Source organism: Podarcis cretensis (genome assembly GCF_951804945.1).
Source record: "Podarcis cretensis genome assembly, chromosome: 15".
In the NCBI taxonomy this organism is placed as follows: domain Eukaryota; kingdom Metazoa; phylum Chordata; class Lepidosauria; order Squamata; family Lacertidae; genus Podarcis; species Podarcis cretensis.
Window position 1 is genome coordinate 12,405,433 of NC_137185.1, and position 15,199 is coordinate 12,420,631.

General features: G+C 43.6%; 1 protein-coding gene across 6 annotated transcripts in view; it reads right to left on the bottom strand.

Annotated features, from left to right (window-relative positions):
• SH2B2 (SH2B adaptor protein 2) overlaps positions 1–15,199 on the bottom strand; it is a 56,560-nt gene that overhangs the window by 6,019 nt on the left and 35,342 nt on the right. For all 6 annotated transcript variants that reach the window (XR_013833501.1, XR_013833502.1, XM_079955598.1 and 3 more), the window contains 6 exons: positions 10,641–10,742; positions 5,870–5,961; positions 4,868–4,962; positions 3,835–4,020; positions 2,633–2,826; positions 333–504 (listed from right to left, as the gene is read on the bottom strand). Coding sequence is in view for 4 of the 6 variants with exons in the window: in XM_079955598.1 (XP_079811724.1) it covers positions 333–504; positions 2,633–2,826; positions 3,835–4,020; positions 4,868–4,962; positions 5,870–5,961; positions 10,641–10,742 (841 nt within the window). In the remaining 2 variants the exon portion in view is untranslated. The remainder of the gene's footprint in view (positions 1–332; positions 505–2,632; positions 2,827–3,834; positions 4,021–4,867; positions 4,963–5,869; positions 5,962–10,640; positions 10,743–15,199) is intronic.

Genomic DNA, 15,199 nt, shown 5'->3' on the forward strand with positions numbered 1-15,199 from the left:
TTTTTTAAACACTGAGGACTGGCCTAGTTCACTTCATCAGATGGGATAAAGTGTTATCCATACTTCCACGGATACGCACAGTGCGTGTTTGCATGTGTGGCAGGATAATATTTCATACATTTGATGAAGTGAACTGTAGGCCCACAAAGGTTTAAGCCATAACAACACTGGTTAAAGTCTTCTAGGTGCCACGAGACTCTAGCTTTTGTTGCATGAGACTAACCCCATGAAGACAGCTGACCACAGACGAATTACCGTATCTGTGGTTTTCATTCTTTGCTCAGGCAGGCCTCAGCTGGGGTTGAGAAAGAAAGAATGGGGATTTAACCTACCTGGCAAGGGACTCTGGGCCACCACGTAGCTGCGGAGTGTTATATCAGCGGAACCGCCTGACTCCAGGGGTATGGGGTGCATGTGAAAATGCCTCAGCATATCAAATATAGTCTGGAACCAGAGATGTTGGACGTGGCACTGGCCGTTTTCATTCAAGGACAGGCGCAGGTGCTGTAAGAGATTAGAAGGTGAATGAATGAATGAATGATTTTTAACCAGCTACCACAGAATCGTAAAATAATATTGTAGGAAGGGAGACCAATGGTCATCTAGTCCAACCCCCCGCAATGCAGGAATCACAGCTAAAGGATCCTGACAGATGGCCATCCAACCTCTGCTTAAAAACCTCCAATGAAGGAGAGTCTGCCACGTTCCAAAGCAGTCTGTTCCACCGTCTAACAACTCTTACCATCAGATAGTTCTTCCTAATATTTAGTCAGAATCTCCTTTCTTGCAATTTGAATCCATTGGGTTCAGGTCCTAATCAATGGAGCGGCAGAACACAAGCTTGTTCTGTGTGGCAGCCGTTCAGATACTTAAAGGCCACTTGCATCATATTGTTGTGTTTTGATCTGTGTTTCCAATGTCTTTTTTAATCTTATTTGTGCCTATTTCAGAAAGGGCTGTTATTTCCAAGAAAACTCTGGGCCGGAACTTTAAAGATTTAGAATACTTATATCCCAATTTTATATTCCCCCAAAGTTCTTAAATCGGCTTTTGAAAGGTTGACACAATATAGACACATTCAAGTGTAGCATCAGGAACAGAAGTAAGATGGTGCCGATGCAAAACAGACCCAACCTGGGGGGATCACTGCTGTCTTGGAACTTCTCACTGCTCAGAGAAGTAGAATGAGCATGCTAACAATTCATTTTAATTTTAGTAAGCTAAATTTCAATTTAATTTTAGTAAGCTAAATTTCAGGTGGCGCCAACAGAACAGGATGGGAGAACATGGGGCTTCCATTGATCTGCCAGCTTTGCATCTGCTTGATGCATGCAAATGAACACATATCCCTCACTCAACTACCCCAAGTAGTGGCAAAGAATCAAGGGCTGTTGTGCCTGCAAGACACGTTGCAGCATTCCCACTGCCTCCCCCTCTGTTATTGGGAGCAGGCAAGGCAGCCGTGTCTTTAGATTTTGGCTGCTTTCCTCTACCTGGCACTCATGAAGCTCTCCATGCCAGACACCAGGCAATTAACAAGCCAAAGTAGTCATCGTGGTTTTGGTTGGTGGTTTCTAAGCCTCTGGCTGTTTTACTATTTTATGCTTATGTACAGGCATGTTGCCAAGTTCCAGTGACTCCTTTCAACCGGAAGGTTTATTCCCAACCCCCGAAACAATATTTGCAACCAAAACCCTTCAGCAGCAATGCAGATCAGCTTGGAGATGGAGAGCTGCTGCCAATCAGGGTAGACAATACTGAGCTAGATGGGCCAGCAGTATAAAGGCAGGTTCCTGTGAACCAAGAAGTCATCAAATCTTAACTTTAAATGCTCAAGGCAGGCTAACAGCTCAGGGAAACACAACTGTTGTAGCTCCAGGATAAAACCAAAACGGTCCGTTGACAACTTGGGACCAACTTCCTTAAAGGATTGCCTTGCCCCTTATAAGCCCACCATTTCAGGTGCCACATAATATTAATTCTGCACTTGTAAGAAACTGAACTTTTAGCTTGGCAGCACCTACACTTTGGAATTCCCCCCATAGACCCCAGACAGACACTTTCATTGTTCTCTTTTCGGAGCCAGCTAAAAACATTTTTGTTCAGGCAAGCCTATCCCGACACGCGGGTGTGTTTTAGTCCGCTTTGGGCTATTGCCAATTTTAATTCTATTTCAAATAATAATAATAATTACTGATTTTAATGTTTGTTTATATTTATGTCTGTAAACTGCTTAGAGGTTTTGCATACAATCAAGCAGCACTTTTGCTTTATTTATTAAATGTATTGATCACTTTTCTACCAAAGTAACTCAAAGTGACTTAGAATATATTTAAAAATGCATACATTAAAACCACATTAAAATCTAAAAGACAATCCAGACGATTAAAAGCCATACAAACTCATGCCTGGTGGGAAATGCATATTATTGCCTGGTACCTAAAGCTATGCAATGATGGTGTCAGGTGAGCCTTCCTGGGGAGAGAATTCCATAAGCAGGGAGCTGCCATAGAAAGTCTCTTCTCATGTTGCCACCCTCCAGACCTCCCATGGAAGAAGGGCCACAGTTGAGAGTATATTGTTATAAATTCTGTTATAAAGATCCATCCATTCATGAATAATGGTCACCTGCCTTGGCTTTCCCCTGGAAGTTAAAGGTCAGCACATATTCGCCTGGCCGTGTTTCACTCTGTCGAATGACAAACAGCCCATGGCTTCTGGCTCCACCGAACAGGACCAGCTGAGCAGCTTTGACCCGTGATAGCGTCCCATGGAACCAAGGGAAGTCCAGAAGGTTGAGCTCCGCTTCTGTCTCGCTTTCCTCCCCTGTCCCAGTTGAGAGAAGAAGGAGGAGGAAGTCAAATGCTGGAATATTATGCTCCAAATTCTACTGCAAGGAAGTGAGATACGGGACCCTGCAGGTGGGTGTTTCATTGAAGGTGTGTTCTGCAGCATGTTCTTGACATAGTAGCAAGGCACCAGTGGTGGATTTATTCTGCTTGTAGTTTGTTTTGCGGTGCTTTCCAAATGCTAACACATTATTGCTGTTTGGAGGGGCTAACTAAACTAAAACCAGAACCTTTGAGCTATAAAAAGTTAAGGGATTTCATCAGGAACTTACAGGATATGCACTGATTGGAAATGAAGCAGTGTGGCCACCCTAAAACATCTGCAGGAGGGTGTACTTTCACAGCGCAGGCTCTCCAGTGAGGAAAGTTGTATTTGTATGGCAGATATGTTTTGCCAAATTCACAGATCACATTTTTAGGTGAATGTAACCTATGAGTCAGAACCATGTGATCTTGCTTTGGGATTACCTTCAGTTCTGAAAATTGGTACAAGTGTGGAATATAAATAATTAGGAACATTGGCCAGCACACAAACACCCGCACCCACACACACCTCGCAAACCATCTGAACTGTTGGAAGGATGCATGCTATTCCATTTAACTGCAAACCTTGTGTAACTGATCTGGGCACAGCACACACATGGACAGAGCTTTGATTTGACATAGCAAGCTGCCTGATACCAGGTCAGACTGTTCATTTGTCCAGCCCAGTATTAAAGACCTGCCTCACTCAGCTGCCCCACTAGACCTCCCCTGTTCAACCAAATTGGAAACCACACCAAACTTGCCATAGCTGAGGGCTGTCCCGGGAGGGAGAGCTCCAGAAATGAAATTAGCACTCTGTCTGGAAAATGAGCAAAACTGAACCACCTGTATCAACAGTGGGCCAACAGAGTACAAAGTACACAATTCCAAATAACAGGGGGGAAAAGTGTTATGGGGAGCAGGGGAGAGCTGCTCACATTTCTTCCAGGAAACACGGTACCTGCAGTATGGCTACCAGTAGCTGATGACTCCAATGTCTGTAGGAAGTTATCCAATGGGACATGAGCTCTGTATTCTCCTGCAGAGTCCCTGATCCGACCATGCGGTGCTGTGACAACAGTGGCAGGATTTGGCATAGTGTCTGGGGCAGCAGAGCCTGCACATCTGTCCTGAAACCGGGAGGTATCTGGAAAAAGAATTCTGCTCTTAAAAAAAACCCCAAAATCCATTCTCAAGGCTTCAAACAACTTTTCTCTTTTTCTGCAAAGTAATTCCTGCACTGGACCACATGGCCCTAGGGGTGTCTCCCAACTCTACAATGCTATGATTCCAATTCACATGTTGTCATTAGCATTTTTACCCCACTCTTCAGCCAGAAAAGGTTCCCAGAGCAACTTACAAATATCATTGATAATATAGTCCCTGCCTTCAGCTTCACATTGTAAGAGACACAATACAAAAGGAAAAGGAAGTAGGAGGGAGCAGGAAAACATCAAGCTCAAGCTCAGATTCTTAGTTACAAGTGTTATCATGTCACCAATGGGTATACATTCTGTGTTTATTGAATTTTTTTTTTGGGGGGGGGAGGGAGTAAAGCTTCATTAAATCCTAAGATATCTGTTTGAGCGGGATTATAGCAGGACATAAGAAATGGGCGTGTGTACCCCAAGCAACATAGACTCTATCAAACTACCAGGAAAAGGGAGTTAAATAAAACTGCTGTAAATTGTTTTGGTGATTTGGAGGTTTAATCCAAAATCAAGTAAGATTTAAGCTTGTTTGTGTCTCTGGTATCCTCTCTCCTATATTGTGGATGTTCTGTACTATTTTATTAATACTATTGCTGCAAGTTTGTCATGGCCTTTGGCTAGGACAATAAACTTACAAACTTGAACTTGTAGCTTGTAACACACACCCAAATGTACTTCTCCAATCATAGAAAAGCCTCTTTTTTGTAGTATGCATGGGTTATTGGGGCCACTTTAAAAAGTAAATAAATCTGATTTTAAAATCTGATGTAAAAGTCTTGTTACCACCAGCCAGGAACTCGCAGCTACAAGAGGACACTCTGCTTGGCAGGCAGGCCCCCTGGGTGCAGGAGGAGAGTTCGATGTCGTCCCCACTGTCTCTGGAAGAAACGAGCAAGCAGTTGGATACAAGATATTGCACCCGTGACTCTCTGCAAGTATATGCATACATCTTTTTAAGTGTCAGTGTTCTGGATTCACTGATCTCTCAAATGAAAGAACAGCTGTTTTAGACGCACCAGACCATGTACCATAAACAAACCCCATATTGCTAACATCTCTCATTCTGTCTCAGGTGAGTGGAGACTCCAGCAGAAGCCTCCATGGCTTCAAGAAGGGCCCTAGCTGGAATGAAGGGCCTAGGTGATGTGGTTCCTCTTCATCCGGTAACATTTCTACTGAATTATGTAGAAGGATCAATATGGAAAGTACATAAGGAAATGATCTCTCAATCTGTTAGCAGTTGCCAAAATTTTATATGCTGGCAAATGAAGAAGGGCAACAGTCCCAATGGTCAAAGAATAGCACAATAAAATGTGCGGCTATACAATAATGGCAAAGTTAGCTTATTATATAAGGTTTAAGGAATACAGTTATAGACAAAATATTTGCATGTTAAGATGGAAGAAATATGTGGATTATTGTAGGTTTTACTGAGTATTTCTAAGTGTTTGTTACTGGTTCTCAATGTTCTGAGGAGGAGGATGAGAATTGCAGATTTTTTTGTTTGTTTAATCTGTCTTTTTTGTGTTGATATGTATGGAAGATTCAACATTGAATAAAATACTTAAAACTGAAAAAAATGCCTATATGTTTACCACTAATTGGGGGGTACCATTTAGAGGCTAATGAAAATCAGGATCTTGAAAAATATTCTGAATAAAATCCCTGTGGAGCAGTACAAGCGCCGTACTGCCATATGCCTATCGCCATTTACACAACAAGCTTTTCTGAACTTCAAGGGCACTCATTCAGCAAACCCAATCTCAGCGCCCCCTGCCATCTTACCCAGGATCTATGCAGTCTTGTATATCTGCCACCCAGGAGTGTTTCTGCAACGAATCAATTGTTTCCAAGATATACTCAGCACCGTTTTCTACCTGGATGAAAAAAACACAAGAGAAAGCCATTCTTTGTGGTATCTTAAAACAAAAAGACATCCTTCATCTCTCCACATTCCCACACACATGTGCAAAGACTCGACGGGATCCAGGATTCACCCTTAGAAAAGTGTGAAGGAATAAAATGATTCCTCAGATCAAGAAAAGAGTGCGTTTCTCCCACCAGCTAGCACCTGGAGTCTCACATGTCCCTTATTATTGAAGGTACATGTCTGCAGCATGCAATTCTAACACACAATTTCATTGTGTAGATTTCTCTCTCTACTATATGGCTGAGAGAAAGGTAGATGTTCAGGTGTGTGGCCCAGAGGGGAAGCTTTGTTTTGAGGGGAGCAACATGCCCCCCAAAGAGAAATACATGTGAGGTGAGGGAAGGGATGACGTTCCCTCACCTAAATGAAAGGTTGAAACCTGGGTAGGAGAGGGAAGGGGTCGGGGTCTGCCTAGGGAGTTTAAAGTGTGGTGAGGCAAACTTGGTTTGACTCCCCAACTTCCTCCATCCTAGCCTAGAAGCTGCGCAGATAAATGGCTTCCCCACATATGCACAAAAGAACGGTGCGAGAGGAAACTGGAGGAGCGAGAGGAACATGGGAGCATTGTATAGAGAGGCATTTTACGGATTAATGGGACCCTTAGCATACCCTACACTGCAAAGCAGGTGGAGGACAGAGTCAGCTCCCTGCCACCTTAGAAGGGGGTACAGGTGGATAGCTAGAGATGAACCTGGGGTAAAATGGAAGGGTTTGGTGATGTGGTGACAAGTTACTCAGGCAGTCTTGAATCTCCAGCTCTCCCAGTTGAAACAGAGAGGGAAACTGAGGCAGGTAGGGCAAGTGAGCAGAAGGGCACCCCTTAGTTTTAAAAAAACTGCTGGTTTTGCCCATATTTTGACAATCTTCTTTGTATATACAGTGGTACCTTGGTTGTCAAACAGCTTGGCTCCCTAACAAATTGGCTCCCAAATGCCGCAAACCCGGTGGGTGTTCCAGTTTGCAAATGTTTTTTGGAAGCCGAACGTCCGACGCGGCTTCTGATTGAGTGCAGGAAGCTCCTGCAGCCAATCAGAAGCTGCGCCTTAATTTTCAAACGGTTCCAGGACTCTCTCTCTCTCTCTCTCTCTCTCTCTCTCTCTCTCTCTCTGTGTGTGTGTGTGTGTGTAAGGTTTGGTGTTACTGGTTTTTTTAATGCATTTTAAAATTAATTTTCAATATTAACATAATACTAACCATAAAAAGAAATAAACAAAGGAAGAGACAATAGATATTTTAAGCATAGTATGTGCAAACATAGGGATTATATCTGACAGCAAAAGCAAAACAGAAAGAAAAAATCCACTAGACAAGAAAATACAGTGGTAGGATGAGATTTATGAGGATAATAAAATCTTAATATCTGGAAATATGGTCTGACCCCGCCAAAGGAAGGAAGATGGTCATTTAGTGGATGGCTAGTACAGGTTGGGTTAGAAAGGTTAAAAGAGACCAAGTTTCCTCAAATTTATCCTCTTTTTTTGCTCCGGCTAAGCTTGTTCTTTTGGGTCAATTTCTCTCGCACAGCCAATTTCCAAACTTTACACCAACAACAACCTTCTAATGTAAAAATAGAGGAGTGGTTCTATTTTGGCTGCTGCTAAAAGCAACAAAATTACTTGATTCATGTCCTCAGGAAAAACAGAAAACAGAGTTGAGACTGGGGTTTTAAGGAATAACCTGAGAGGCAACAGAAGAATTGGGGGTGGGGCAAAACCCTCATCCAAAAAGCACATGTGATGTTCAAACAACGTTAGTGAGATTTCAAGAAGCACTGTGAAAGCTGAGATGTATTGTTAAAAAGAAATAAGAGTAGTGGGAGGGAAGATTAATGACAATGCTAAGAAAGGAATGCGTAACCAAGAGGCAGAGATGGATGATTGACAGAGAAGCTGTAAAAGGTAAAGGTAAAGGTACCCCTGCCCGTATGGGCCAGTCTTGACAGACTCTGGGGTTGTGCGCCCATCTCACTTAAGAGGCCAGGGGCCAGCGCTGTCCGGAGACACTTCCGGGTCACATGGCCAGCGTGACATCGCTGCTCTGGCGAGCCAGAGCCGCACACGGAAACGCCGTTTACCTTCCCGCTGGTAAGCGGTCCCTATTTATCTACTTGCACCCGGAGGTGCTTTCGAACTGCTAGGTTGGCAGGCGCTGGGACCGAGCAGCGGGAGCGCACCCCGCCGCAGGGATTCGAACCGCCGACCTTTCGATCGGCAAGCCCTAGGCGCTGAGGCTTTAACCCACAGCGCCACCTGCGTCCCTCACAGAGAAGCTGAGGGAAGTCCAAAAAAAGAGAATTTGTTCGTCAAAGATTGGATAAAATTGTATATTTGTGTTGTAAATCAATAAAAATTATTTTTTTAAAAAAACAACCCTCATCCAAAAAGAGTGTACCATGGAGCAAGTCCACTACATGTGAAAGGAAGTACCCAACCCTAGACGACCTCTCCAACACTTGTTGGAAGACCCTGGGTCCATGTAAACCAACTTCACATGAGTAGAATAGCACCTCAGCACCACTTTTATCATAGATTCCTTAACTTTGAAAAAAAAAAATAACCTTAATAGGGGTTTCTGCCATACCACTTTGCAAAGACTTATCACTGATAGTCCCAAGTAATCTTCCCAAAAAGCTTTTAAACTCACATTAGATTTCATGGAACATGACTGCAAACCTTTATAAATGATACGATTCCACTCCAGATTTCCCCCAGAAATATCTAAGTTTTCAAAGAATGCCAACTATCTCACTGAATCCCCTGTATGAACTATATGTCTAGCAGACAAGTGAATTTGAACTAGCAGGAACCATGAAGGTGTCACATCCTCCAGTTTTTCTAAAAGCTGGGGTGCGCTCGATGGTCTAAAAATACCCTTGGATTCCCAGCCCCTAAATTGTGCACATTTATCAGAATCTTTAAAACAGGAATGCTGTGTTAAGGGAATTAAAGGTGTTTACTGGTATTTTTAATGAATATTTTATATTGTTCTCTGTAAACTGCTTTGAGGTTTTTGTCCATTTCGTGGTATATAAATCTTTTTATAAACCGTTAAAAAGAATAACAATGCAAAGGCCAACCACGTCACGTCTCGTTTTGGCTTTGAATTTCAACTGATGCAAAGGCAATAATTCACCAATGATTGTTGCTGGACTGGGGCAGGAAGATTGAGAAAAGTAAATTTAGCCAGTAAGATGCCCCACCTCATCTCTCATCTCCAGGCCTCTCTGCATCTTATCCTCATCCCATGAATGCTCTCTATAAATTCAGGACGCTGGAAAATTAATTTGGATGGGGGGGGGGGGGAAGGACCTCCAAAAACCAGAAACAAACGAAATCCATTCCCCCAAATCCATTTGTGCAAACACAAAGCAAATGTCAACGTTTTCGTTCATCACAAAAGTGCCTTTTGTCCACCCTGACAGAGAGCTTGGATGGAAGTTTGCATAAGTTTGATTTGCCAAGGAACTGCTCATGCAGCAGCTAGGCCAGTTTCCATGACAACCCGGTCTGCCCGTAGGGCATCGTTTCATCCCTGAGTTGGCTCTTCAAAAAAGGGAGCCCAGCGCTTACAGGGAGGCAGGCGGTTCAATTTTAATGAAAGGGTAAAAAAGAAAAGAAAAAGGGAGCGCTCATCACACAAGGAAGGTAGAAGGGCGAAAACTGGACAACGCTTTGAAACAGTGCATCTGCCTCTTCCTTTTGCAACAGGCTTTCAAAAATGGAGGTGTGTGAGACAGACTTGGAGATCTGGGTTTGAATCTTGTTTAATGTAAGGTTACCAGATGTCCCCGTTTCCTGGGGATGGTCCCTGGATTTGCAAATCAGTCCCCATACAAAATCCATTGAAGTTGAAAAGTTTCCCCAGATTCATTGAAAAAAATCTGGTAACCTTGGTGGCAATGTAAAAAGGTGAAATGCTTCTGGGAGATGATATATAATGAGATGAAAAAAATGTTGAAATATACATTTATAAAGAAACCAGAAGCATTTTTACTGGGCATTGTGGGGAGTGATATAAATAGAAAGGAATGTAAGCTCTTTTTATATGCAATAACAGCAGCAAAAATATTATTGGCCCAAAAATGGAAGCAAGAAGAATTACCGATGATTGAAGAATGGAGGATGAAGTTAATGAACTATGCAGAACTAGATAAACTAACAGGAAGGATTCGAAACCAGTGGGAGCAGAAATTCATGGAAGACTGGAGTAAATTTACGGACTATTTGAAAAGTATTTGTGAAGATCAGACAACGTTTGTAGGTTTGCAAAAAGTTTTGTGAGGAGTATTATTGGAAGAATTGCAAAAATGAAGAAGGGGAAGGATGATTTGTTAAGAGATGTAAAGGCAATATAAAGTTAAGAAATGCATAAGAAGAGGTTAAAACGGTGGATCATCAGAGGTGCTGATGGAAGTCTAAAAAGATTGTATAAGTGATAAATTTTGTGGTACATTTTATAATTTATATGTTAAAATCAATAAAAATAATTTTTTTTAAAAAAAAAGAAAAAAATCTGGTAACCTTAGTTTAATGGACTACTGACTGCAAATAAAGAAAGTAGGCACCAGTGGCTGATGTGGCAAACACAAGGCTACCACTGGGGGCTTCTCTACCTAAGGTGCCTTACCTTAAGCACAAAGGTGTTGTCCTTGTCTGGCATCTCCAAGGGCATAGTCGTGCGCACCTCGATAATGGCCGACAGAGGGATGCTGACCTTCGCTTTGGAAGCCTGGAGGCCAAAAGAGAAAGGGAGTTAAAAACAAAAAAAGTATATGACAATTGTTTTAGAAATAATAGTTTTCCTCAGGAGATAGCAGAGGCTTGTTCACAGGAAGGAAGGCTGTTCACATGAAGGCAACGTTATTAAAAATGCGATTTCCCTAATCTTCTCCAGCGACGCCAGAATCTTTTAATTAAAAGTACAGCACCCACTGGGAAATAGGAGGAGGAATAGGGAACATTTCATTTACATATTTTCACACACGGCTGTGTTCCAACATCAGCAATAATTTTACATTTCTAAACTTCTTCTTTTTTTTAAAGTCTTTAAACAGAAATTAACTATTCAAAAACTCCCATTAATAAAAAAGGTAAAAGCAGCCACAAAGAGCTAAGGAAGGGCAAAAGATTGTAAGAGGAAATATAAAAGGCTTTTTACACACACACACACACACACAGAGAGAGAGAGAGGGGGGGGGCAGGCTCGTACAGGTAAGCTAAGATGGACTTCACCCCCCCAGGAAGGTGTTCTCCTGAGCAGTCTGAGTGAGTGATATGCTGGAGGCAGCTATTTTTCTCTAATCCCATTCATTCAATGGGGCTTACGCCCAGTAAATTGTATTCATAGAAAACTGAGCTCTGTTGTTGTTTTTCGTTTTTTAATGTATTTTTTATTCTGAACTCTGTTGTTGATGATGGACAGTGATAATATAATGGAGCGTGACATCAAATAAATAAATAAATAAATAAATATCCACATCCAGGACTCACATTTTCAGCCCTGAAATCGTATCCTCCATGGTAACATAAATGAAATATGAGTGGGTTGGTGGTTTTTGTTTTGTTTTGTATATTCTATTTCCAAATGCCCAACAGGAGTACTGTCTTTAATTTATTTTATAGCACCTGCTAGCTGAAGAGGGCAATGTCTCTGAGCATGTATAAACTGCCTATCCAGCAACGTTCCGTGGGTGACCACAAGAAAAAATGCAGCGCTGCTACCGAAAACAGCAACCAGACATGTCACTCCTTTTCTCTTTGCAATGTCAAGTAGAACTTACCTGTGTTATAACGCCAGGACATTTTGCATCTCCCCTGGCCAAACTGGTTCACAGTCAATTATATGCAACAGCAGCTGGGAAATAGAGAACCTAGAACCTTGGACAATATGAAATAGATATCTTCCAACTCTACAATTTTGGGATTCTGTGATTCCTCTTAATCAGGCGCACACCAATCTCCTCATCGGCAAGTAACAAGAGCCCCCATGGGACACTTTGACCAAGTTGCCAGAGGAAAGCTTTTGCCACTTGCCACCTAGAACAGAAAAATGTTCTACACCGATGCCACTGAACAGTCTACTACATCTTCACCTGCTAGTTCAGAGGAAGTCACTCATTTAGTATGAAAATATTGTGAAACTGTTTTGAAATGTCTTTTATAGGGAGATAGTATGTCGTTCTATATACATAGAAGTGTAAGGCTGTCATCGCACAGTCTCCATAGGAGCCGCATCACAATCCTGGATGTGCAAGAAGCCAGAACGCAGTGGCGGGTGAAGAGGTTGATAGGGTTAGGCAGAGTCGACGAGTACCGCAAGGAAAAGTAGAAGCCCCGAGTATAAAACACTTTGATCAATGTATTTATACTTTTGGTTGTTTCCCACCCCCCATGCTTTCTTGTGAACTGCTTGAGTGTAGCATCATCATCAACATCATCATCACCATCTATTATTTATACCCCGCCCATCTGGCTGGGTTTCCCCAGCCACTCTGGGCAGCTTCCAACAGAGTACTAAAAAACACGATAAAACATCAAACATTAAAAACTTCCCTAAACAGGGTTGCCTTCAGAGGTCTTCTAAAAGTCAGGTAATGGTTTATTTCCTTGACATCTGATTGGAGGGCGTTCCACAGGGCAGGAGCCACTACCAAGAAGGCCCTCTGCCTGGTTCCCTGTAACCTTACTTCTCGCAGTGAGGGAACTGCCAGAAGGCCCTTGGAGCTTGACCTGAATGGTGGTGGTGGTGAGACGCTCCTTCAGGTATACTGGGCCAAAGCCATTTAGGGCTTTAAAGGTCAGCACCAACACTTGGAATTGTGCTCGGAAACATACTGGGAGCCAACGCAGGTCTTTCAGGACCGGTGTCATGTGGTCTCGACGGCTACTCTCAGTCACCAGTCTAGCTGCCGCCTTCTGCATTAGTTGTAGTTTCCAGGTCACCTTCAAAGGTAGCCCCACACAGAGTGCATTGCAGTAGTCCAAGCTGGAGATAATTAGAGCATGCACCACTCTGGTGGGTAGGTAGGGTCTCAGCATAAGCACCAAAGTAGTAGGAAAACAAAAGTAACAGAGTTTTTAGGGAGAAGGGCTCCCAGTTTAGCAAAGTTTGTGTGTGTGGAGGGGTGTGTGAAAGAAGGGAGGGGGCTTCAGTCCACACTTCTCTTTTCCTAGGGATAAATTAAGCACTGGCCCAGAGAGCTGCTTTAAGCAACCGGTCCACGACCTCCTCCTTGGGGATGGGAGAAAGGTTAGAAGGGAATGAATGGAAACAAGATCTCTTGCTTGTTTGGCAACAGCCAGAGAGCAGGCACCATAAAAGGGTTTCACCGAAATGGGATTTTCCATGCGCCCTTGTCCGGTCCCCCCTGCAGAGTGACAAATTCCCTTCGGCTCAATTTACAGAGACGCCGTGATGAGCGAGGGAAGGTTTCGTGCAAGGCTATGCTTGAACCCAGAGCAGGCACACAGGCTGCAGGCATGAAACCGCGTACGGCTGCTGTCTGTTTCACACCCAGCTGTCACAACAGCTGGTCTAGCAAGAAATCCAGAGAATGGCCAAAAAGGAAACACGCTCCACAAATCAGCAGCAAATAAGCCGCTGCGGTCACAGAGCGGTTTCTCGATACCAAGAGAAACTGCAGGGTGTGTGGAAAGACACCGGAAGGCTATAGGGACATAGGAAGCTTCCTTATACAGAATTAGATCAAGGGTCTGTCTAGCTCTGCATTGCATAGCCCTGGTCTACTCCAATGTTTCCAGACAGGGATCTCTCACACAGCAGCTCTCCCCACTTGGGAGATGCCATCGGTGATTTAACTTGGGTCCTTTCTGCATGCAAAGCATCGCTCCATTACTGAGCTGTAACCCTTCCCCAACGATAATAGAATTCAGCTCCCCTGAAAATCCTAACTTGTATTTTCCTTTTTTTAAAAAAGCAAGCTGCTAGCCCCTATTGTTTCTGTTATTTTTATCACTGCTTGGATTTGCCTCCCACATGTTTAAGGCCGCACTGGAATTCCCTGGGCAGCTCAGCCTCTCTGGCTAAAAATATATATTTGAACCTGTGGGCAACAGATGCCTACTGAAACCACAGAAGCCAGAGGGAGTGGCCAAACAAAATTTCTGCAGGGTCCAAAGGCCTCCCGCCTGAGGACACCCAAGGAAGGCATCCTTACGCAACATGGTGCCCATGGGTGCCAGACTAGATCCAGACCTGCTTAGCTTGTAGCGCTACAAGAAACTGGACCCCCTCTCACAAGTCACTTAGCATGACCGTGCTGACTGAGACTCATGGGAGTTGTAGTCCAAAACTGGAAGGCACCAGGTTGTTGTGTAGGCGGAAGGGGAAACTTTTAGGCATATATAACGGAGCAATTGTGAGAGAAAATGACATCTGGAAACAAGCTACAAAGGGCGGGGGGGGGGGGAGAGGCATGAACAAGCTTCTTATCTACTGCCACTTCCCAGACTTTTAGAGAGGCAATCGATTAAGGATAATAAAGCACGAGCGCGCACACACAAGATGTGGAAAAAATAAGACAGGAAAGGATTCAACAAAAGACAAAGCAACAGCCTGGCTGGCAGTAATTCCTTTTGCTTTTACATGCAGCCTTTTAGGAAGGAAATGGGCCCCGGGTACTCAAGGGAGCAAACTGGCTCAATACTCCAGTAAAAGGATCTCCAGCACTGGAAGAGACTTTGGCCTGGGACCTTGCAGAACCACGGCCTTCTGTGCCAACAACACTGGCCAAGGGCCTGACTCAGTATACAGGATTATGTATATTTATCGATTTCATTAGGGTTCCGTTCCATCCTTCCTCCCAAAAGGAGCCCAGAGTGGCAAAGAGCATCAGCAAAACAATACAATGCGAACAAAAAATAATACAAAACTATGCAGCGCTTAGTTAAATTATGGAAATCAGTCCCACAGCAGGCAGTGATGGCCACCAACTTGGATGGCTTTAAAAACAAGGATTGGAGAAATTCATGGAGGAGAAGGCTGTCGATGGCCTGCTAGCCACAATGGCTATGCTCTGCCTTCATGGTCAGTCGCAACTGCCACCTGGCAGCACCCAGTCATTCCATCGGGCTGTGGGAGAGATGACAAAAGGGGCTTGTTCCATGAGCTCAGCTGAAAAGCCAGCTCTATCAGGCACCTCCTGTCCCTGAGCTGTTTCTATGCCA